Raw genomic sequence first — 25,460 nt, forward strand, 5'->3', positions numbered from 1 at the left:
ACAACCGCAGACTTGGCAACACTGGTTCAGGTGGAGCGGCAGGTGGTGCGATTTTAACATCGATTTTGTGTAGATTGTCAGTGAATTACGGCTCGGTGTAGTAAATGCCAACCAGTGTTGCCAAGTCTGTGGTGGTTGTTTTTCATGTCCGCGGGTCACAGCGACCCCAATACAAATAACGTGATATTTAGCCCCTAAAATGCGAATTTTACCAAGGCAACCCTGCTAAAAAACTTAGATTTTAACCCCGGGAAGCAATGTTTTATCAGGGAACCTTCTGGAAGCGGGATTGGGCTAGTTTTGAGAAGCAACTGGGCAGGATTTGTTGTGAAAACCTGGCAACCCTGATCTGAACACACGTGCTGGAGATATACTCCTAATTACAGGAGCGTCTTTACTGATGAGATGTACATGAAAATTGCTTTCGATTTTTTGCACAGCCCTAATTGTTAACATATTAACTAACATGAGCTTACCACGAGCAATACTTTTGTTACTATATTTATTAACCTTTGTTTATCTTAGTTTATAAAAACACAGCTGCTCTTTGTTTGGTAATGTTACTTTACAGTGCATTAACTATTTTAACAAATACTGTACAACTTTTGATTTCAACAATGATGGCTATATGTCTAAAAGTTGAAATGAAAAATGTTGTAGAGGTGCAGTTTAGTAATAGTAAATGTTAAATAATGTAGTTAAATAGTTTAATAAATAGAAAATTATTGTAAAGTGTTAAAGATTTTTTTATACACCAATTCATACGTCTCGTGAGTTCGGTGTTAGACAGGTCAGTTCTTTAAACCATTCATTAAATTGAATCAGTTTTAAGGAATCATTAGTTTGCGAATCAAACGTGTACGGCACGCGTTGTGTAATTATCTCTGCAGTTTAGGATATCGCACAAGATTTGACAACACAGAAAACATTTCATCACTGGATAGTGTTTTTTTTTTTGACACCATCGTGTCAATTGATTTTGATTAATATACCCGAGGGAGAGAGAGCAAGACAACGCTCGTGTTGTTTGAAGACGGTGAAGGTGAACGTGCGCGCACGGCCGAGGCTCTCTCGCTCTCTCTCTCTCTTTCTCTGCTCGTTCTTATATGCGCCTTGTTTAACTGACAGGACCTAAAAACACATGCAAATGATAAACTTTCACTCTATGATGGTTAAGCTGTGCAATTAATCTGCGAATCACATTCGTCAAGGACCGGGTAGCAGCTGGCCCATACAGTTAATGAATAACGGATCAAATATGACAGCCTACATCGCACATCCTGCGTTGTTACTATCGTGGATTCATACATCGCGATATCAATGCTTAATCAACACATCGTGCAGCCCTATTATCGACAATGTCGACAATAAAAAATTGTCGAGTAGTCATTTGATTTAATTTGACTAAATTTAGAGCCTGCAATAATGTAATTCAGCCCTCCTCGATGCAATTCAAGAGAAGAAGAGAAACAACGGTCAGCGCTGCTTCAGTGAAATGCACCCGAGCCGAACAACTTCTTCTAATACTTCTTAAACAATGTTACTGTTCAAACATATTTGACTGCTAGTGTATATTGTTAATAAGAAGGTAAATAAGAAGGTTTCTCTGTCATTTCGTTTTGTGTGTCAAATATATTTTTTTGTATAAATTAATTGAATAATAATTATAATTACATAATATTATTTCCCGAAGCTGAAGTGATTAGACTATCTTTTATTTATGTGTCATGTATAACAGTATTTTAAATAATTGCAAGAGCTGAATAATTAATCAAATTATATTGATTAATCAGTGAAATAATCAACTATTAGTTGATTAATCGTTCCGATAATTGTTAGATTAATCGATTATCAAAATAATTGTTTATTGCAGCCCTGATGCATCCATAGATAGATAGATACATGGTACTGATAGAGATATATAATGTAATGTTATTTATATATATATATATATATATATATATATATATATATATATATATATATATATATATATATATATATATATATATATATATGTATATATAAAATTATCATTTCATAATATAATTCATTATGTGGGATGATGTGGGATTCATCATGTGGGAAAACAGAATAATTTTTTAGTTTATACTTTGTTATTATAACATTTTTGTATAATAGCTCCACTTATACTAAATACATTTCCAATTATACCAAAGTACTTAATTCCCCAGCGGCAGTTGCCGTTTACCTCAACGGGCACAGAGAGCAGTATACTACAGAAGAGCGTGACCTTTCTCCAGCACACTTCTCCTGATGGAAGCACGGAGCCCTGGGGAATACCAGTGGTGCTCCCTTCTGAGCCCAATTGCGCTACTGTGGACTGTTTACAATCCACTGTCATTAAAGTTGTTAGGAGGAAATATATTGCTTTTTTTACCCAGCCAGAGGTGTCTATTTAAAGCATAGCAACAGGGATCACTTTATATTTAAGCTGTGCTGAGAGATTTGACCCTCAGATCCCACTACACCAGATGGAGCATATGCAGTTCAGTAACGCACCAGGCCAGACCTGCAGGTCCGATAATGATCTCATCCCACATGATGAAGAAGTGTGAATGGAGGATGCTTGTGATTAATGCCAATGTCTGTGCCTACACATGATGCTAAAGCGTTATTGAGCTTTTCCTCAATGGGGAACTGTACTGATGGAGCAGAGGATATCTCTGCAGCCATTTTAATTACAGGCTTGCAGCGAGAGCTGAGCAGCTCCAGTCAACCGCTATTCAGTGATGTCCCTGCTCTGACAGAGGGAGGCTGGAGACCTGCTGTAATAACAGGGTGGTGATTCTTCTTCTGCCTGACACGGGTGCGCTTGGGCTTTGCCTTTAAAGATGGGTGCCCTTGTGAAGGGCTGCACAGTTAATTAAAACAAAACCAAAATTGTGATATGACATACTGCTATTATGAATCCCAAAGGCTACAATTTAAAGAAATATATGTTCTGCATGTTCCGGTGTTTTTAGTGCTTCAGAGCAGATCAGTTTGTAGTAAATGCTGCTCCACATGAGTTTATCTCTAAATGTGCTATAAGTGTATATTGCACTGCGGAATGCAACATACACCAACCAGTACTTTTAAACTTGTTGTTGTCAACAAAAGAGAAACTTTAAGGGCTGCATTTATTTTGTTAGACCGACATTTAAAAATGAATATAAACAGCTATAAATGTTATTGTTATTATAATATTACACACAATTTATATTTAATATAATAACATATTATATAATAATGTACAGTTGTGCTGCAAAATATTTTTTCTTATTAAAGAGTTTTTCTTAAATATTCTGTTTTATTTTTTTTCAGTAGTTTTTTTTAAATTTTACTACAGTAATATTTCTTACATAGTTTTTTATTTTTTATGTTTTTTAGCTAAAGGTTTGCTGTGCTTATTTGCAGGGCTGCACATTTGAGCTAAATTAGTTTTAATATATATTAACATGACTATAAAATAAAAACAACAAGAACAACAACAGAAATTATTATTGTTATTATTTTATAGTCATATTGATAGAAAAAAAATATTTAGGAAAATTTTAATATTAACTTTAAAAGTGCTGTTCAGATGTGCAAAAAGCATATGAATTTGTAAGGAAAGGAAATTGATAACGAAATAAAAGGAATGTAAGGATTCTGGCTATTTGGAAACATAAAGTGGGAGGGGCCGTGGGTGGAGTTATGAACTTGGGTGGGAGGAGTCAGACTTGTTTATGAGTCACATATGTATGGGACAGTTGAATATGTCAAAACAAGTCTTGAACTTCCTGTTAGAGAACAGCGTGTCCCAGTGGAGGACGGATTGACTTGTTGTCTTCATTTTCTGAGAACGAGGGGAGGGATGAATTCAAATGAAGACAATGAGCAGTGAGTGTTGTGTGCAAGGAAAGAAAGAAATACAGCCTGGGAACATCTGGAACCTGTTAATGTTTTCCTCGAGAGTTCCTTACAGGAACTTATAACTGTTCAGCTCATAAGTTGTGTTCACAATGCAGAATAATCCTTTTTTTCATTTAGTGATTAATCCATTAATTCATCTTATAGTGTAGTAGTGCGCTCTAAATGTCACCAACCCACCACATGTCAACAGGTGTAGGTGGTCTGTTTATTTACCAGCTCTTCATGGGCTGTAGACCCTAGAAAATATGTTTATTTGTGTCATTATCTCTTTCTTTATCTTAAAACAGTAAGGTTCATGGCCTTGATAGTACGTTGTGCTGTTGTTCTTCAATGCCTGCTCCTTCTGATAAACATCCTCTAGTGTGTCATTCAGAGCTTCAGGGACATTGCTTTAAAAACATTCATCTAAAAGTACAATCTATAGACACCTCAAGTATTCATTGCAGCCCTAGAATGTTGTGTTCCCTCATCATGTAGATTACTAGTAGAAACTGGTTGAGTTTCTACAAAAAACACATCAATCTCTCACAGTTGGTCGCACATGTGGCTTCTCAAATATTCCTAGAATTTAAAGCCATGCTTTGGCTGGTTTCCAACTTATGTAAGCCAGCATGTCTAGTTATGATGCAATATTCTCACTGCCTGGCTGGACCGTGCTGCCTTTTGACTTCATGTCATGTCTATATTTTCCAGTGTTTTGAAGCTTGCGTTCGCTCTGGAGATTTGAATGGACCGCAGCTCTGGAATTTCATAGTTTGAGTTTGTTTTTCAGTGGTGCTTTGTTGTAGGGTTGACCTCAATCTGAAATTTGACTTTCATACGATTTCTGATTTAGTGTTAAAAAAAAAAAAAAAAAAAAAAAGGGGTTTGGTTAATAAATCAGATTAAATGTCACTGTCATTGGTTTGAGGTATTCAATACTGTTTAGTCTGAAACCAAATAATTTGTTGTTGTTGGTCACCCCATGATTTCAGTCTGTTGTCAGCTAAAGTTTTTCAGCATTGCTGAGAGTGGCTGGTTACTTCTCCATGGCTGATTATTCCCTCCATTTATGTATCCAGTTATGCTTCCCAGCTGCCTAATATGCTAACTAGCTCTAAATGATGGCCGTTCGGGTATTGTCCAGAGTTCAGTGTTTGTTTACTGACCCTTTTTATTTTTTTATCCTTGTTTACATGATAAATATAAATGATATTATTACCACTGCTTTGAAATCATGATATGCATATTGTTATGCAAGGGGCCAAGTTGAATCTCATTTCTTGCCAAGAAGCAAGGAAAAAATTGGCAGGAGATCAGGGCAACACTTGTTTTTCTTTTCCTGCCCACACTTGGTCAGCGGTTCCTTTTGCACCTCTCATCAAATGGCCCGTGTGTTTGTTTGTGCATATCATGCTCAGGGCCATTTGGCTTCAGATGAAGTCACAGCTGAAGAGGTCAAGTTTAAGAAATGACTGATATGTGATGGCGAAAGTTAATGATGTCCTTGAGTTGATCAACCCCTCCACCCTAGCCGGAGCTGCTCTATTTCCTTTCTTCTTCCCATCCCCCATCACTGCCAGCTCAAATCAACCCGTTATGCAAATAGACTGACATCCAGTGGCAGTGCCTCTAGTAGCCCCCGTACTACATTGATCTCAGAACCCATAAACGGATCTACAGTGGAACTAGGGAGGTGGGGTTTCCTGGGATCAGATTACAAAGAAAAAGGAGGTATCTGTTTGCAGAAGGCAGATCCAGCCAAGTCATGAGCCCATGAGCAGCTAATAAATTTAGATTCAAGTTTACACAGACAAACATTTCTTTGTTTTCTTTGGAGTACCATGGATTAGGGATGCACCAATATTAAAATTGTGGCTGATACTGATAAGCCAATAATGATTTTTGCTATGTTAAACTTGAAAATGGATATTAATTTTGAGATTTGCAAGATTATGCTTATTTGTTTAAAATTATTAGTGTTATTATTAATAGTGATGCACCAAAATATTGTTTTACCAAAACCAAAAAGTTTCTGTAATTCAATTTGGGTAACTGAGCTGGTATTGTTCAGTGTGTCATGTTCTCAGGTGATATTTTAAACCAATAGAAGCGTAATAAAATGAGCCACCTCTCGTTATTTCAGCCAAGCAAATTTTTTTTCCCATATTGCTACACTAACAATTTTTTTCAGTCACATATGTTATGATGGCATATCTGTGTTGTGTGTAGAAAATAGACACGTATTTGTCTTTGCAGAAGAGCTGATTAAATGTCAGTAATTTTGGCTCTCCAAAAGTATTGCGAGATTTTTTATTTTGCTTTGCTGTTTTAGTCAAATATTTGCGAAATTAAGTGTATCACTAGAATAAGTTTAAGCGAGTTTTACATGATAGCAAAGGTAACCTAAATGTAAAAACAAGGGGAATTAGCAAAACAAAACAACAACAACAAAAAGATTAAAATGTACAATATAGACCAATAATAGATATGCTACTATCGTATTTTTCGCACTATAAGTCGCACCTGAGTATAAGTCGCATCAGTCCAAAAATACGTCACGACGAAAAAAACATATATAATTCGCACTGGACTATAAGTCGCATTTATTTAGAACCAAGAGAAAACATTACTTATGTGTTCTCTTGGTTAATTTCTCTCGGCTCATGTCAAATTAATTTTGATAAATAAGTCGCACCTAACTTTAAGTCACAGGACCAGCCAAACTGAAAAAAAGTGTGACTTATAGTCCTGAAAATACGGCAATATACTGCCCATCCCTAACATAGTTCACAAGAAATGTGGACTACTAAAATAAAGTCAATTTTGATTTAATTTTGTCTTTAAGAATCTGTCATTTTAAAAAACGTGTAAATGAGTAGTAGAGATATTGAATATTCAGTCATTTTGAATCAGTGGGTGAGGTAATGAGATATAGTGAGGAGAAACGAGAGGTAATGTGGGCAAATGGAGTGTTGACCGCTATGACCAACTCTTCCCACACACACTCTCCACAGGCAACCACTTATGAGGAGCACATAAAATCGAGCAGTCCATCACAACTGCATTAATGGGCTGCCAACGTCAATTCACTGAAAGAATCATAAAACTTTCAGAGACGGTTGAAGGAAGCTCTTAAGATCGGTGGCTTGTCTTGTTTACTGTAAAAACCAACTTCCTCGAAAAAACCAAGGGCCTCGTGTTTTTAATTTGGCGAGTATTCAGAGTCTAATTCCTTAAGTTTTGACACAGCAGCCCTAATAGCTGTTATGAGGCTAGTGTGTCTGAACGGTTTCAACAACATGAGGTTTGCATTCCGGGATTTGAAACGTGAGTCGTCTTCACTTATGCACGTGCCTGGATTTCCACATCCACCTGCTTGCTGGAGGATATGGCCGTTGATGGATGTTTGCTGTTATGGGCTGTTTCTGAGTAAAAGTATGTGTCTTGTCTTGTCTTTTTTTTTCAGGAAACGCCAAGTTCTGTATTTCTGGTTATGGAGGTGAGTATAAAAGCATGTATCCCCCCCCCCAACTCTCTCTCTCTCTTGCTACCCGTTTTCACGTGCTCTTGTTTTTGTCATGAGGCCACAGTGCGCCTAATGTTTCATGGCTATTCTTTCGAGTATTGCCCAACACTGCTGGCTCTGAAGGAGAAACAAACACATGAAGAAGCCAAACTAAAAATATCCATTCAGGGAAAGCTGCTCTAAAAACATTTCAAGAGCTTTAGTATTAACTATCTTTAGTGTGTAATATCAATCCAGCACTTCTGATGAATGTACCTTTTGATAATGTAGCCTGCTGGTTTTCTGAGTATTGTTTATTAGCACCTGTCTGTGTGGGTGAGGGTGTTTGCAGCTAGAGTTTGGCACAAACAGACCCTCAACACCGGAGCTAGTCACACTTAGTACACACTGATGTAATTTACTCTTGGTGCATGCTCATATATCCAAGTTCTTAGAATTCCTGTAGATTAAACAGTAAAGCATGATGCTAGCAAGCTCATGGGTTCAGTTCCCAGGGAGTGAATGAACTGTATGCAATGTTAGTAGCTTTGGATAAGAGCATTTCCCAAATATATGTTAAAACTTAAAAACTTAAACTTATTATTATTTTTTTTTTACAAGGCAACATTTCTCATTTCTATTTGGTTTAACATGATATACTAAAATAACTAAAGTTGAAATAATTTATTAAAGACTTTCTAGATATGCTTTGTGTGACTACACCACCCCGTCCTCCTCCTGCAGCCCAAGTTTTTTTTTTTTTTTTTCCATATTGATTTTAAGGTTGAGTTTAATTTTCCTTGTTTGTTGGGGTTTTTCTTCTCTTCAAGTACTGCAATGGAGGAGACCTGGCAGACTATTTGCAAGGTAAGCAGCTTTTGAGGTAAACACATCATTTGGTCAGGAGTCTCAAGTTAAAAGCACATTTTTGGGAAGTCCGCCTATACATGGGTTCCTTTGCATATTAAATGGCGATAGTAGACAGTTTTTATGTCTTTGTCAGTGAGCCAGAGTTGAAGTGTTTGTCTCCAGGGCTCAATCTTAAAGCTCACTTCCCTCCAACACTCTCAGAGAGCCACTACTGCCTCTATTATCATATATATTTAAAGTTTTGCCCACATTACCATTGTGAATAAATGGTGAAGTCTGTTGTTTGGTCTTTACGAACAGTCTTTGTTCTGCCAAAGGAAACCATGTTTTCACTGAATGTGTAGAGGGCATAATAGAGATGACTCAGGTGCTGTTTACTTAGTGCATGTGATGTTGGCTGGACTGTTACCCCTTGTTATGTTCAGGTGTTATCTTTGTTTAACCATGATGGATGACACAGTACAGCACGTCTCGGCCTCTCACACTTCTTCTCCCTCTTTATAATTATGCAACCGTTTCCTTAGTTATACAACCTCTCCACTAAGCCAGTCACTGTGTTTTGGGATCCGTACAAGATTCATTGTGATCATAATTGCTTTGTTTACAGAGCAGATTGGGTGAAGGGAATCCTCTTAACAGCTCAGTGGATTACACCAGTTTTGGGGGACCTGGAGCGACTTCACTCCATGTAAAACCCCTGAGAAGCTTCTGATTTTAACATGACTGTGATGGTCTTGGATTAGCTCAGTGTAGTGGACGTTCTTATCTAAAAGGAGAGTTCATCCAAAATTAATTCTGATATTGTTACTCACCCTCAAAGTGCTCAACAATAAGGATGGCCTGTTGGCCGGGGCAAGAGAGAGAGAGAGAGAGAGAGAGAGATTCGTGCTGTAACTTGACCTATTTGGCGAGCACTAGTTCTTCATTTTTATGCATTGCAAACGTAAACATTTTGGAATTCCGCTCATCAACTTTTTATCTATCTGTAAGAATAAGTTGAAAATGAATCCGTAATGTGTTGATGTGTATGTCGGTGTTTCCCGTGTGGTTATAATTACTGTATGATTCATAGGTTTTATTGTAAATATTTTCTTTGTTAAGAAATTTTCTTTGTTATTGTTCATATTTTCTTTGTTAAGAAAACTACATTTGATGGAAATTTGTGTGTGGAGAATGTTTTGTATCTTTGTAAATGAACATCAAAATAAAGGTTTAAAAAAAGCTAAATTTAAAGAGGATCTGAATATGATATAATTAATTTAAATACATTAAATATTAAATTTATAAGTGTTTTGTTGGGCCACTGGAAATGTTGGCTGGAACTACTGGCCTAGCTGGATGTGGTGAAAAATCATGGAAATGATTACAAAATACAAGGTCAAGACTTTTCAATAGTCAATATTTCTTTGGTTTTAAGTGACTCATTGCTATAATTGACTATAATGACTCAACTCATCCCTTAAAAAGGTGTGGTCCCCTTAGCAAAATCTCAGCCATTTTAGCAGAAAAAGATCCCTTGCATGTAGTCAGTAGTCAAGTGATGTATGAAGCACAGCTGACAAAGAAATCACTTTCAATTCAAGCTGCTTTCTGTTGGTCTTCGCAGTAAATTTGTGACCACCTTACAAAAGATGGATTGGGAAATCTTTCACCCTCACACAAAATTTCCAATCAGGAAGAGAAAACTTGCCAAACAAAAAAAGAAAAGTGAAAATGTTTTGCTCTTCAAAACTAATGAATCTGAGGTTTCTCGATACTTGAAGCCAATTTAGCCTAACCTGTTTAGAAGCATTATGTTATGTAAGCAGTCATGCCATTTGCACGAGTAAATTAAGTTTTTATACATTGTTTTAGTGGATTTTATATCCATGTTACTCAGCAGTACAATGTCTTTGCTCTTCAGCCAAGGGCACTTTGCGAGAGGACACACTGAGGATCTTTCTACAGCAGATAGCAGCAGCCATGCGCATCCTCAACAGCAAGGGGATCATTCACAGAGACCTCAAACCTCAGAACATCCTGCTGTCCTACACGGGCCGCAAGAAGTCCAGCATCACCGGCATACGCATCAAGATCGGTAACACTCTCCCCAATGATTTATTGCTGATATCATGTGCTATGCATTATAATATATCTACATTAAAACTGAAATGGCAGTGCAAAAGACCACATTACAAATGGAAATATTAAATATCTCAGGGCGTTTGTAGTCCACGGTGTATGTATCCAATCGTTCATATTTAATGGTCTATTTAATACCTTCATAAACGTTCCACCCTCTGATCTCTCACACAGCCGGTTCTTTGTTTTCATTGTCTCAGTCTGTGCAGAAGTTATAAGTCGTGAGTCTCGGACAGCAGAATGATGCTATTAATAACACCGGTGCTCTTTTTGTTTAACAGCTGATTTTGGTTTTGCAAGATATCTCCAGAGCAACATGATGGCGGCCACTTTATGTGGATCCCCAATGTACATGGTCAGTAGCCACAGGCTGAATTCTGTCTCACAGTCTCAGATTTGGGAAATATAGCAGCCACGTGATAAGTTTTACAGCATAATGTCCTTATAATGTGTCATCTCCCACCACAGGCTCCAGAGGTGATCATGTCCCAGAACTATGATGCCAGAGCTGACCTGTGGAGCATTGGGACTGTCATATATCAGTGCCTTGTGGGAAAGCCACCTTTCCAGGTGAGGTTCATGACTTTGATGTTAAAGTAATTTAGCTTATGCTCTGATTTATATAGTTACTGTAAGTTTTGATGATGTTTTTAAATGTCGTTATGTGACCAGGCTAACAGTCCACAGGACTTGAGGATGTTCTATGAGAAGAACAAGGCTTTGGTGCCAAAGTAAGAGCACAGACTAAATTAGCTTTTTGCATTGTGTCATAATTCTCAAGACTTTGTGATAAAACCACAGTTGTCCCCATAATGTGATTGAGGTGTTTTAGATACTGATACCTAAATAACAGTGCTGGCCAATATAATGCTCATGCAAACACTACTGTTCAAAAGTTTGGGGTCATTTGTTTGAAAGAAAATAATTCTTGTATTTGTAGAGGATGCATTAAATGGATTTACGGTTTCAAATAAATGCTGCTCCTTTCATTGAAGAGTCCTGAAAAAATGTATCTCAGTTTCCACAAAATTCAAGCAGCACAGGCAGTTTCAATATTGATAATAATAATAAATCAGCATATCAGAATGATTTCTGAAGGATCGTGTGACACTGAAGACTGGAGTAATGATGCTGAAAATTTGGCTTTGCATCACAAGAATAAATTACATTTAAAAATATATATTTGTAATATATAATTTCTCAACATTACTGTTTTCACTGTATTTTTGATCAAATAAATGCAGCCTTGATGAGCATAAGAGATATATTTAAAAACTTTAAAAAAGTCTTAGCAGTAAATAGCTTAAATGGAATGAACAATTTCCATAAAAGTACATATTATTTTCTCAAAATGTACTGAAAAATTACTATAATATTGTCATATTTTATTATTAAGCCATTAATCTCGAAATGGCCAGTCACTGGGTGCTGTTTACTAAATAACTAATGCTTTCTTTTCACAGCATCCCGCGAGAGACGTCTCCTCAGCTGGCAGACCTGCTGCTGGGACTGCTCCAGAGGAACCAGAAGGATCGCATGGATTTTGGTCAGTGTATTTCTGTAATGCATAATGGAAGGATTAGCACCTTGTTGTGATATTTCCCTTATTGTAAACTCCTCTGTTTGCAGCCACTTTTTTCAGTCACCCTTTCTTGGAACCGACATCAACTATTAAAAAATGTAAGTAAGAGCATTTGATGAGCAAATTTGATGAGTAAGGTGTGGCTTGACACTGAAAAAGCTTTGGTTTTACCCAGCATGCCCTGTGCCAGTGCCTACATGCTCTGGTTTGGTCACAGACAGCACGTGTGGCAGCTCTCCTTCCTGTCGTTACGTCTCTCCGCCGGTAAGCCCCTTACATTGTCAATGCTGAATCCACAGTCACTTTCTGACCTGGGTGTGGTATGAGATGATTACGGTATTCAGAAGGGTAACGGTACTGACTCAGCTAAAGGTAATCCAGCGTTTACCGCACCTTTGTGTTCCAGTCCCTGCCAGACATGCAGACTCTCCCCGAGGATGTGTTGTCCTCTCCACCTCTCGGTCCACCCAACTACCTGCAGCTGTCCAAAGAGTCGGGCGGCAGCACCAGCAGCAAGAACTCTTCCTGTGACACTGACGACTTTGTGCTGGTGCCCCATCTTTCTGGAGAACAGTCCTGTGAGTCATGATGTCACCAAACACATGCCACATGCCTAGGCAGACCACAGCTGATGTCTAAACTGACATCTAAAAATCAGTTAATAATCAGTGTCATTTTTGATTTTTCTGTTAAAATATTAAAACATCCTTAGAACTAGATATACTTATTTGATACACAAAACAAAAAAAGTGTAATAAGCTGTTTTCATCTCTCTTTTTTTTTAACTCTTTTAACCAGCTAATGTAATTAAAGATATTTTTTATGATTCACACTTTTTTTCTTTCATAAGTAAAGCAATATAATCCTTTTTACATGTGTGGGCATGGTTAATGTAAAATAATTGTAAACGTTTTTAAGCTGAAACAAAAAAACTATATTGTTTTAAAAACACCTATTTAAATGTATATTCTTTGAAATTTTTTTTTTTTTTTTTTACAAATTTGAAATTTGTAAACATTTTTAAATAATAATATTTTAATATTAAGTATGATATTTTAAGAATGGTGTTGTATGCTTGCATATTTTACATTTATTAGAGAATATATTACTTTTAATGAATAAATTAATTTATTTTATCCCTATTTTAATCCCTTTTTTTAAATCTAGCAACATATAAAAATATTGAACAATACATGTAATTCAAGAAATATCCTTTTAATTTTGTAAAACTGTTTAGATATGTTTCTCTGGAGAACATGATTTCACGGAATAAATCTTGAAATAGCTTTATTTTCCTTAATAAAATGGCTAATAATTCAAGCTTGTAATTTAAGATAATTTAATTTTGAGCCTTTTTATAAAAATGTTACACAATATAAAAATATAGAAACTATTGTATACAATGCAGTATACAGTACAAGATTCTCTTAGGTTTGTAAGATATTAAGTTTAGATCTTTTTACTGGAAGCCAAGCCAAAAAACACAAGAGTAAGAAACTGACAATTTGCGGTGTACCATTTTTACACGTCATAGCATGCTAAGCACTATATTTGAGCAGCTGTTGGAGCTGTTTGTGTGTGTTTTTTAGAGAGGCGTCAGCCGAGTCAGCATGACGAAAGCCTTCCAGCGCTGATTGCGCTCTCACGCACTGTGATTTGTTGGTCTATGTGTATTTATGTAGTTCTCACGGCTTTCTTTCTTTCTTTCTCTTCCCTTCAGATGACCTTCCAATGGGAGCAGCGGGCCGCAGGGCGTCCAGTGAATTCCTTCTCTGTGGAGGGTGAGTGTGACGTCGCTCAAGATAAAAACCTCAAGCTTTCAACCATGCATGTTTACTGGCATCGAGCTGTGCAAATGTTAGACAAGGATTTGACATTTATCAATCCAGATATACACAGTTTACAGTCAAGTCTGAAATGCAGACAGAAGTATGAACTCTGAGTAAATCATCTCGATCCAGTTTTGTCTGTTTGCATCATGCAAATATGGAATTACAGATTAGTACACTGATCCGTTGGCTTAGATGGGATATTTTTGGTGGCTTCCACTGGCAAACTGTTTAATCATGGAGGTGAAGGCCAGGGTGGAATCACCGTATGTCTGAGCGAGGGGTGAAGTCCTGTGGGAGCAAATGTGTGTGTTTGTGCTTCTACCCCTGAGAATAAACACCCTGACATCTGAATCTGTTTCCATACCCTTTATTTGTGAACCGACCTCTAATTTCATAAAGAGGTGTAGAATTCAATGTCCATTAGGTGTTTAAGGATTAGACGGTGTGAGGTTACAGTGACAGTTAAACATTTATATCATGTGCATCTTTTGGCTGTTACTCATGTAAAACGGAGGATGTTTTGTTTTTGTGAGAGTCGGTGCACTTCCTTCTGCTTTGTGGCTTTTCTGTTTCCCTCTTTTGTACAAGCAGAACTTGCTCCACCTTTTCTGTCTCCTCTTTCGTCTATTTATTCTTTTTCACACATACACTAAAAGACCAGAAGGTTGGACACACTTGACTAATTTGCAGAAAATAAAAGTATTATAAAAGTGTTATTAAATTATCGAATGATGAACTTCAAGTGAGCATTAATCTAAATGGAAAAAAATAGGAGAAATTAGGAAAAATAGGATGAATTTTATTTTATGAACTGTAATATTTACAATTAAACATCTTTTGATGGTCAATAAATCTATATTTTGATATTTTTTTGCATAGTGTGCGGGATTTGTTTTTTTCTTTATGAAATTTAATTAAAAATATATGAATAGTTCTCTGTTCAAAAGTTTTGGGTCAGTAATATTTTAAAAATGCTCATTTTTAAAAAATACAGTAAATCTATTTTTACTATTCTTTTTTTATTACTGTGAAATATTACTATTTTAAATAACCATTTTCTACTCAAGAAACTTTTTTATTATCATTGCTGAAAACTAATATGAATTATTAATATTAATTAATATTTAATTAAATTAATTAAATTAATATTTATTATTTGATCAGTAAAAAGTTCAAAAACAACATTTATTTGAAATAGAAATCTTTTGTACAACATTATAATACATAATACAGTACACTTAAACCAACATTATAAAGGTCTTTAATTCAGTAAGGACAGACCAGGGGCAACAGTGAAACATTACAAAAAGAAAAAGAAAAATCTTGTAGCCTCGTCCATTATGTCCTGTTTGTTTTGTTGTGCCATGCTGAACTGACTCGGGGTCAAACAAAGACTCTCTCTTTGTGTGCAGTTGTCGTGCAGCCTGGTTAACCGCTCACGTGTCGCCCTCACTCACACTCCTCCCTCTCTCATTACAGAAACCAGGACTTTGGAGCTCACACCACAATGTGCGGCTTCCTTTTCTCACTTCATATCAGCCATTTGCCCCCCTCCCCATACATGACCCAGTCATGACATCTGTTAAAAAACACTGTGTCCCTGATAGAATAAGAATAAGCTGTTTGGTTTCCTTTGTCTGCAACTGGTGAAAGTAGGTGGACCCTGCACGTGCCACTGCCTGAAAGCACCGCCCATTTCTCCTCCCTCCCCCTTACTGATAGGTCAGGACTTTGTGTTTACGCTGTAGCTCCGCCCCATGTGGTTCAGCCATGCCCCTTTGAGCAGAAACAGCTTTTGCTAAACTTATCCGACAAAGCTAGAAGCTTCTCGCACTTTACATTTAGTGTTCGCATGTTGAACAAGACTTGATTTTTTTAACGGTTTTATAACAAAAGGGCTTGGAAAAGCATTCTGACCTTATTTTTCGGGTTTCTCAGGCCACCGCAGCCATCCTCCGGACAGACTCCAATGGTATCACCACGAAGCGAGACCACTCCGATACCTGTGCCCACACAGGTACGAAACTACCAGCGTATCAAACAGAACCTGTCCAGCAGCCCAACCACAACACTTTATGGCTCTCCCAGGTAAGACATTCAACAACAGGAATAAATAACTCTGCTAACTGCTTTTAGACTGTGACGTGATTGCATCAGTTTTGTAAAATCATCTCACTTGTACATCTAACTAGAGAGAGTTGGCTAAGTGAATCGGTGGATTGTCTTTGGGAACAGGTGGGTTTAGGGTCTTCAGGCAGGTGGCTAGCAGACTCTGTTGTTAGCTCGGTCACTGTGCTGGTCAGGTAGCCCTGATTTATGACTAAAGATTGTCTTTCAGGTGACATTCGCTGAACTATTTAACATTTCTGAGCTTATCAAGCTTCGAGCTTTCAGTAAGATTATTTATGTGTTGTTTTGGAAGGTAGGAATATTGAGAATCTCAGTTTTAAGCTAAAGAAAATTCCAGGAACTCCTTCCCTTAGAACTGTACATTCTACAAATAGTTTCACACACTGTACAGTGGTGTAAAAGTATCTGGACATTTAAAATATACATTTGAAAGTTTGGGGTTGGTTTTTTAAAAAGAAGTCTCACCATTTATTGGATCAAAATACGGTAAACACTGTAATATTGTGAGATATTCTTACAATTTAGAATGAGTTTTCTTATATATTTAATAAAACAAAGTGTCGCATAGTGCTTCACAGAAATCATTTTGATTTGATGCTCAAGAACCAATGTGTGTGCCCGTGAATAATTTTGTGGAAACCTTGATCATTTTTTTTCAGGATTCTTTAGTGAATAGATATTCAAAAGGAACAGAATTTATTTGAACTACAAATCTTTTGTAACAACATAAGTCTGCTGTCCATTGCAACCCATCCTTGCTGAATAAAAGTATTAATTAAAAAAACTTACTGACCCCAACATTTTGAATAGAATTGTATCATGCTAAATGGCATTTATTTTGAAGAATGATAATACTGTTTAAAATGAAAATGAAAAGTACACCTGCGGGGTCACGGTGTTGGGACACCAGTGTGAACATCCACTAAAATGACATCAAGACCAGATGAATGCATAACTGCTGGTTAAGACAGTGAAGTTCATACTGAGGAAATCTTAATGTTGTCCAAATACTATAGTTACATTTTTGGTTGTTTTCAATGGTCACAGGTCAGGCACAGTGCGGCGCTCCAACACAAGCCCCATGGGCTTCCCTAAAATGCTGTCTGGGTCACCTAGCCCTGCAGACACAGTTCAAACGGTGGGGCGACGTCTCTCTACAGGCAGTTCCCGGCCCTACTCCCCCTCTCCACTAGGTAAGAGTCTTTTTTTAAGTTTACTGGGAAACTGTATTTTCAAAGACTGACATGCCCATTTTATGTGTGTCTGTCTATTTCTATATTTGTTCCCCAGTGGGCACTATTCCTGAGCAGCTCGGCCACTGCTGCTGTGGACATCCCCAGAGCCACGAGGCACGCAGTCGCAGCTCCTCAGGCGGTGAGTTTATACGGGAGAAATCGACAGCACTACTGTTTCCCCTTCAAAGTGGCACCATTATCATTCACACGAGCCGTGGTCACAGTCACTTCCTCCTGGTGGGTCACAGCATGTCTGCCTTATTTAACGCTCCAAGGTTACAGCTGCAGGTTATGGCTGAGAACTCAACAAGCGATCAGGGATAACAAACTGCGACCTGGGAGCCTCGTGCAAAACCTCTTCAAATCTATGAACTCTCAAACCTGGGAACTCAATGATCACGTCTAAACAGGAGACAAACTCATTGACCCTGCTGTTTTAGACTTGCAGTTCAATTAAGTTTTATGGTACAGATCTTACATACTGCAGTGTCACCTAGTGGTTGAATAATGAAGCGTGTGGTGTGCCATATCAATAATATGTTATGTTAAAGTGATAGTTCACCCCCCAAAAAAGTTTTGTCATCATCTACTGACCCTCGTGTAGATCTAAACCCATAATACTTAATGGTTAATCTTCAAAACACAAATCAAATTCTGTGAGTTTGTACTAAATGTGATGTGCTCTATGTACTGGATGTGCGCTGATTATTGTTTAGATGTAAATAAAAGCCTGAATTAGATTTGTTTTTCATATAAAGTGATCATATCTCTTCACAAGATTAACAATTTGATTCATTTGGATTCATTTCTTGGATAATTTCAAGGAATAGTTCACCCCAAAATTAAAATTTACTAAAAATTTAGGTCATTTAAAATGTAGATGAGTTTCTTTCTTCATTGGAGCAGATTTTGAGAAATTGAGGGTTAGTAATTTTCAGTTTTTGGGTGAACTATTGTTTTAAAGTTTTGTTAACTGGAATTTCATTGGGGGAACTGAAACCTCTTAGCTTTCGTTAAGTCGATAAAATGTGTGTTTCAAAGATTAACCAATGGCTTATGTTTTTGGAACAACATCAGGGTGAGTCAATGTGAACCAAATTTTTTTTTAACTAAATGGATATTTTTATGTTATAGGTTCCCCTGTGCCATCCTCTCAATTACTGGGCACTCGTCTTCAGAGTGCACCCACACTGACTGACATCTACCAGAACAAACAGAAACTACACAAGCAGCTGTCTGACCCAGTTTACCCCACCGCCTCAGCCCACCCCTGCAGCCACTCCCCTCAGCTTGGTCGCCCCGGTAACCTAGGCACCTCCCCAACCAAGCACCTTGGCTCCTCCCCTCGCACCTCTGACTGGTTAACAAAGTCACCGTTGCCCACCATCATTGGCTCACCTACTAAGGTAAGCTGTAGGAGTTTTCAGGTAAAAAGTGTTTCTAGAGCTTTTGGCATTAATAATATAATTTCTTCTCATTTAGGTAACCGCTCCATTCAAAATCCCTAAAACTCAAGCCTCATGCAACCTTATGGCCCTGGCCTCTCAACAGAGTATAGCCGACAGTCCCGCCCCAGTCAGGACGCTGATGGATGGGCGTGACCTCTGTGCACATCACTGCTCTGCGTATCCCAGCAGCCGACAGTCTGCACCAGAAGCCAGCAAGACTCCCTTTGGCAGGTTGGCAAACCTTTGTGCAGACAGTGCTTGATATAAGCAACAAAGTTTTAAATATTGTATATATAGTAATATGGATACACTACTGTTCAAAAGTTTTTTATAAACAATTAAAACTTGTATTCAGTAAGGATGCATTAAATTGTTGCAGAAATAAGTACATTTATATTGTTATAAAATATTTCTGTTACAAATAAATGCTTCAGTTTCTATAAAAAAATATTGAGCACATTTCAACATTCATATAAAATGTTTCTCAAGCATCAAATCAAGTGTATTAGAATGATTTTTACTTAAGATTGACGAATGATGATGGTGATGATGAAAATTCAGCTCTGGCCTCACAGGAATCAATTACAATATAATAAAATAGAAAACAGTTCAATTTAAGAACATTTAGTAGTAATAATAAATTGTAATAACATTTCACAATATAAATTTTTTTTTATTGCATTTTTGATCAAATAAACAGCTTCGTTGGGCATAAGAGAATTATTTTTAAAAAATCTGTTGGACCCAAACTTCTGAACTGTGGTGTATAAAAGTAGCTAATGAATTATGACCATTAATCTTTTGGGGTGTTGCATACATTGTGATATTTTTTTTTTCTACTGCATGTTGGTCACACCACATGTAATTTGTCAGTTTTTTTATGATAGATTTATAATATTTCAACATCATTTATTATTTTTAGGAAAGTAATATGATTTATTATTTTCTATTTTCGATAATTTTATTCTTTTTGTAATTATTATTATATAAGGACAATTGAAATTTATGACTTTATGCCCCACATAAGGATATCATAAACCAGAAATTAAAAATATGATCATCATGCAAAAATAATGCATCATATCATGCACTAATGCCATTCTTTGCATTGTTCATGCACTGTATATTTAAATAAAAAAGTTATAATAAATAAAAAGATTTGGACATGAAGTAAGTGCCATGTCATTGAACCTGTTTATTTCATCAGGTCTGTAAGTGCTGGCAGACTGTCTGAGCAGCCGGTTCGGATCACTTTGGGAGGACAGCCGTTCCAGGGCAGCACAGACAGCCTCAACACAGAGAAACCCATGGACACAGGTAGCCCCCTTTCCTTATTTTGTTTGTCAGGTTTTCATACTAATATTATTGTATTTATACTTTATTTCTACCCCATTTGAGCTTCTCCTAAAAGCTTCTGTCTTGCATGAAGTGTTCTGATTGGCTGCCAGTGTTTGTTTGGGTTTTGTGACCCCTCTATGTGCATCCCTCCCCAGCCCCGGCTGTGACTTGTGGTTTGCCAGCAGGCGGGGCAAGTCCACGCACCGTTGTGTTCACTGTGGGCTCGCCCCCCAACAGCAGCACCCCACCCACCTGCAGCCATCTCGCGTCCCGCCCGCGCACCACCTCAGGTGAGGGGCTTTGTCTCATAAACCTGTCCCATACATCACTGCTTCAGCTGCCAAACTACATGTTTAGCTCCTGTGCCACTGTTTTAAAGACAATCTGATGTATTATGGTCAAGATCTGATGGCAGGTTCACACATACTTGCATATGCAGTCCATGTGCATTTACACATTTCACACAATGCGTTTGCAGTCAACTCTTGATATTATTAAATTATATATGCTATAATAGGGATGTAACGATTCACTCAACTCAAGAGTCGATACGATTCATGATTCGATTTTCTCATAATTATTTTTTTTTTTTTGTGACAAATTATATATGAAAAGATGTCCTTTTATTATTGCTTGGACAAAATGCAGAACAATTCAGTTCAAACCCCAAATCAAATAAATAAAAAACACAAAGAAAAGACATCTCTTTATATAAACAAACTACGGCTTTTGCCTGTGGTCTTTCCAATCAGAGGCAAACTCAGAATTTGAATCATGATCCAAACAAAGATTCTGCGTAAATGCTGCATGAGCTGTTTTGAATCTAAATTAGATTGTAGAATTTCCAAATGTGAAGCAAAAACAGAATGCCCTGACTTTAACTTTATGAAATTATGGTACATAAAACATTTGAACGAGACAAAAAGAGCAGATGGGCTGAAAGAGATGCAGATTCACTCTCTGACAGCAGGTGGTGCTTATGTAACAGCAGTGATGCAGCGTTTCCTCGGTTACCGCTGTAAACAAAGCAGCATTTCTTGACCCAATTGTTAAACGCTGTTTTATTATGCATTATACAGAGTCAAGATAAAAAGGCAATGCACATGGAACACACCGCATGCAGCGTGAACGCTTTAAACCATTAACATAGGTGCAGAAAAAAACATATGCGCTGCAAACAGAGTGAACCTGAAATTAAAGCTAATACAGACTGGCTGATTGTTTGTGTCTGTGTGTGTGCAGTAGGCTCCAACAGCTCAGCCGGCTCGCTGTGCTCCACCAGTGGCAAGGTTTACGCGGGCTCTCCCCCGGGCATGACCATTGGCAGCTCCCCAACAGGAGCGGATGCGGCTCCCAGCAGTCTCCGCTACGTCCCTTACGGCACCTCCCCGCCCAGCTTGGATGGATTCATCACCTTTGAAGCTCCAGAACTGCCAGAGGAGACCCTGATGGAGGTGAGAAAGTGAACGCCGTTGGAACGTATAGAGTAGCTTTTCTTGGGAAACACTAACATGCGTATGTTTCTGTTTGGCAGCGTGAGCACACAGACACCCTGATGCACCTGAGGATGATGCTGTCCTTTACAGACTGTGTGCTGGAGATCGCTTCTCTATGGGCCGGAGGACCTGATCTGGGTGCGTCCGCGGCATCTCTCTATCCGCCCCAGGACAGCGTGGTGGTGGATCAGATCAGTCAGCTCAGTAAGGAGTGGGGGTAAGAGCAGTGGGCACAAACGCAGGATCTTTAACTATATGAGAGTTCATAGCATACAGTATTTAACGCTTTGGTCATGGTCTCACACAGGCAGGTGGAGCAGCTGGTGCTGTACATGAAAGCCGCACAGCTTCTGGCATCCTCACTGCACCTGGCAAAAGATCAGATCAAATCTGCCAAACTCAACCCATCCTCGGCCGTCAAACAAGGTAAGCTGCTAAAACAAGCGTGCATGTATGCTCGGTTTGTTACAGAGTTAGGCAAGTCAGTATCTCGGGGGGTCTTCAACTGTTACAACACTGGAGCCTAAAACATTAAGAACTACCAATTTAGAGTAAAAGATGAAATTAGGGGCCGTTCACATTTCGCGTCTTTTGTGCGCGCAAGTTCGTTATTTCCAATGTAAGTGCGTGGCATGCGCGCTCATAATAGAAGCGCCGCGACGCGCACGCGGTGCGACGCGCCCGTTTTTTCCAGGCGCGTCCGCACCGCATCGAGTTAAAAACATCTCAAATTTTCAGAATGCCGCAAGTGCACCGCGGGTCATGTGACAAGAACTAACCAATCAGCTTCATCCTTTCCCGTAACAACGTTGAAAACTCAGCCAAGATGAAGGAACAGCTGTTCATACCTGTATATGTATATGTATATGGATTGCCATTTTGAAATAAATTTAGTAGCAGAGCTACTGAAAGAGATTTTTTTGTGCTGCAAATCCATTTTTCCTTTGCTGAAATTTCCACGTCTTCATGGAGAGAGCACATCATGGTTGCTTAGCAAAGGCAGACGCCTCAGGAGCGCTTCTGCCCGAGCGCTTTGGAAAGAAGGAGAAAGCGACGCGCCTAGCGTTTTCCACGTGTTTTTAGGCGCGATATGTGAACGGCCCTTTAAGGATAATAACAATAACATGTATCTTGTTTCTGAACGTCAGTGGTGAAGAGTCTGAACGAGCGCTACAAGAGCTGCATTTCTCTGTGCCGCCGCCTCACAGTCAAACTCAACCACTTCTTCTCGGACAAGCAGCGGTTTGTGGACGAGATCAACAGCGTAACAGCTGAGAAGCTCATTTATAACCATGCTGTAGAGATGGTGAGTGAGGATGGTCATGGCGGCCTCACTTTGAGCTTTGTTGCGTGATTTAATGAGTGGTTAACATCGGTGTCATGTTTGCGCGACAGGTGCAGTCGGCTGCACTAGATGAGATGTTTCAGCAGACAGAAGACATCGCATATCGCTACAACAAAGCCTCCATGCTGCTGGAAGGCCTAACCAAGATCCTCCAGGACCCAGCTGATATAGAAAACGTCACCAGATGTGAGTGAACTTGAATGGTTTCGATTTTCGTTTCATTGCCATTGTTACTTTTGCTGGTGTGACCAGTGTAGTCTGACTCCCTTGACTTTTTATCTAAATCAGTTTTATGAATTGATGTAAAGCTGAAATGAAATACTTTTCTCTTTGTGTTTCTTTTGTACAGATAAGGCAAGTGTGGACCGGAGGATCTCAGCTTTGTGTTACTGCACCGTTACCCTGTATGAATAAAGATCTGTAAAATCTTGGCCGGTGCTCTCACTCCAGGGACCATCATCTTCTCAAACCACAGAGAAGACCAAACAAATCCCTCCTTTTTTTTTTTTTTTTTTTTTGTAGCAAAGCACTTACAGTTCCTTTTGATTGCTTTCAATCACAAGCAACAGACCAAGTATTATAATTTTTGCAGATGACATTTTGAGAAGGATATGCACAAGTTTACTACCAAAGATGAAAACTAAACTAAACCGAGACTTTATAGTATGAAAAAAGATGTTGGACCTGCGTTTGGATCCATCTTCTGTTTTTACAAGTCTTTCCCCCTTTTTTTGTATACAGTATATGAACTGAAGGGATTTTGGAGTGGGAATACTTGGAGGCCCAGCAAATTAACATCAATGCAAATCAGTTCATCTTGTTGTTTTATACCGCACTCTATTGCTGATTATTTATTGGTTTTAGAAAGAAATGCTAGTGTTATTGATGATAGTGTTGAAAGATGACACGGGGCAGATGTGGAGTCCAAAGCTGAGCTCAGTTTCTGGTGCCACACACATAAACTGTCACATGGCTGAACTGAAAAAAAGCAAATGCACTTTATTGAGGCCGATCTGGAAGACCCTTGTCCTAGAGCATCCGGCAGAAGGTGGAGATCATGAGTCTTCATCCTTCTCCAAGATCAATGTGTCTTTATATCATTTGAGAATGAGTGTCTGGAAGCCCTGTGAGCTTCAGGTTGGACGTTGGCGTCAAATAAGAGCCTCGTGGTGAATCATCCATAATTGTCAAAATACTTGAGTAGTTACTTACCTTTTGATTCAGCCGTACCAAAACGTTTTTATGTTCATATTAATAATGTAGCTTTTTTAACTGACGTGCGTGAGTTGTAAATACTTGTACATTCTGCATGCGTGTTTTTATTTCGGAGTGAATGCGAGAGAGCACAGTGTGATTGAAGAAGGTGGAAGCTGCCGCCACCATCAACCGCCTCTCAACTCAAGAGCACAAGATTTCCTTGTTTTTAGGGTTTTTGGTTTATTTGTAGAGGCAATAAACGCTGACAACTTCCACAGATTCTTCAAGGCCTCACCGAAAGCTCAAGACCTCACTTTGCATGGCAGCTCTTGATGAACGCCCATGAATATCATGTGTACGATAATACACTGACTGTGTGCAGGATGTGGATGGGATAGAGCCACTGCAAGGCTCTGCTTTTTCCTGTTCATCCACATGACAGTGTTTATGTAACTGCACTTCCCAGGTATTGCAGTATCCAGTTTCTGGATACTGATGAACTGAAAGCATAATCTACTTTTACTTGTATGTTTTGAACACCTCGCTCCCTCTTTCCTGCATTCTGTCTCTTGTTTTTATTTTTTTTTAAATGGCCCCTGATGAACTTGTACAGAAAGAGAAGGCTGATGTATTTTCTGTCGTAAAACCAAGCTTCTCTGTAGTGCTAGAATTTCCATATCCAGGCCTGAGGAGAAGTGTGTACAGATGAACTGTTAGAGAAAACTAGTACTGAGCACATGTACCTGTGGAACATTACAATATATTTGCCCCTCGTTTAGCACCTTCCCTTTCTGAATAAACGCTTACAACCAGCCTATCACAGCCCCGATACAACATGATCATGCCCGATGCAGCCTGAAGGCCCTGCTCCATTGTTTTCCAGTGACAGATCTTGATGTTTTAAATGTTTTAATCAATACATCTCTTTTACCAAGGGCATCTGTGTTGTCTGAAACTGTAGAAAATGCAGTTTTTGTTTATTAAAATGATACATTTTATCCTGCTGTTGAGTCTCAGATTGCGTTTCATGAACGTTGCATACTGCTGTATTTGAAACGAAGGCAGTTTTAATGTGCAACAAAGGTGAGATTTACATTTATCAAAGCAACTTACAGTGCATTCAGGCTATACATTTTTTACCATATGTGTTCCCTGGGAACTAAACCCACAACCTTTTACACTGCTAACACAATGCTTTACCGCTGAGCCACAGGAACAGATATAACTAAACACTAAAAAAAAAAAAACCCAGAACAAAGCAACAAGTAACAGACACCTACACTAAACCAAACTACTAAAGTAACAGAATTTGGTTTTGCTTTGGTGACAATGAGTAATATAGCCTATTACTCTATATATTATGTAATAATAGCCTACACAGCTTATATTACATAAACACATACGTTCATTCTTTATGTTCAACTCCTGGCACACATTTGCTTTAAAATGTTAAGCAGCTCA

The 25,460-nt window shown here is 38.3% G+C and overlaps 1 protein-coding gene across 4 annotated transcripts in view; it reads left to right on the forward strand.

Moving 5' to 3' along the window:
- The window catches only part of LOC113058408 (serine/threonine-protein kinase ULK2-like), a 30,753-nt gene extending 5,750 nt beyond the window's left edge, over positions 1-25,003 (forward strand). Inside the window, exons 1-25 of one of the 4 annotated variants that reach the window (XM_026226284.1) lie at positions 3,694-3,885; positions 7,367-7,399; positions 8,236-8,272; positions 10,179-10,352; positions 10,678-10,751; positions 10,865-10,966; positions 11,069-11,127; positions 11,860-11,942; positions 12,026-12,076; positions 12,154-12,242; positions 12,385-12,556; positions 13,699-13,759; positions 15,749-15,898; positions 16,988-17,133; positions 17,231-17,314; positions 18,310-18,581; positions 18,658-18,854; positions 19,831-19,940; positions 20,117-20,251; positions 21,204-21,415; positions 21,496-21,674; positions 21,765-21,883; positions 22,606-22,763; positions 22,853-22,988; positions 23,152-25,003. In XM_026226284.1, the coding sequence (XP_026082069.1) occupies positions 7,394-7,399; positions 8,236-8,272; positions 10,179-10,352; positions 10,678-10,751; positions 10,865-10,966; positions 11,069-11,127; positions 11,860-11,942; positions 12,026-12,076; positions 12,154-12,242; positions 12,385-12,556; positions 13,699-13,759; positions 15,749-15,898; positions 16,988-17,133; positions 17,231-17,314; positions 18,310-18,581; positions 18,658-18,854; positions 19,831-19,940; positions 20,117-20,251; positions 21,204-21,415; positions 21,496-21,674; positions 21,765-21,883; positions 22,606-22,763; positions 22,853-22,988; positions 23,152-23,216 (2,871 nt within the window). In that variant the 5' untranslated portion in view covers positions 3,694-3,885; positions 7,367-7,393 and the 3' untranslated portion in view covers positions 23,217-25,003. Of the gene's footprint in view, positions 1-3,693; positions 3,886-7,366; positions 7,400-8,235; positions 8,273-10,178; positions 10,353-10,677; positions 10,752-10,864; positions 10,967-11,068; positions 11,128-11,859; positions 11,943-12,025; positions 12,077-12,153; positions 12,243-12,384; positions 12,557-13,698; positions 13,760-15,748; positions 15,899-16,987; positions 17,134-17,230; positions 17,315-18,309; positions 18,582-18,657; positions 18,855-19,830; positions 19,941-20,116; positions 20,252-21,203; positions 21,416-21,495; positions 21,675-21,764; positions 21,884-22,605; positions 22,764-22,852; positions 22,989-23,151 lie in introns of those variants that run through there. The other 3 variants (XM_026226282.1, XM_026226281.1, XM_026226283.1) reach the window with 3 other exon arrangements.
- The last annotated feature ends 457 nt before the right edge of the window (positions 25,004-25,460 follow it).

This window comes from Carassius auratus, chromosome 40 (assembly GCF_003368295.1).
Source record: "Carassius auratus strain Wakin chromosome 40, ASM336829v1, whole genome shotgun sequence".
Taxonomy (NCBI): Eukaryota; Metazoa; Chordata; class Actinopteri; order Cypriniformes; family Cyprinidae; genus Carassius; species Carassius auratus.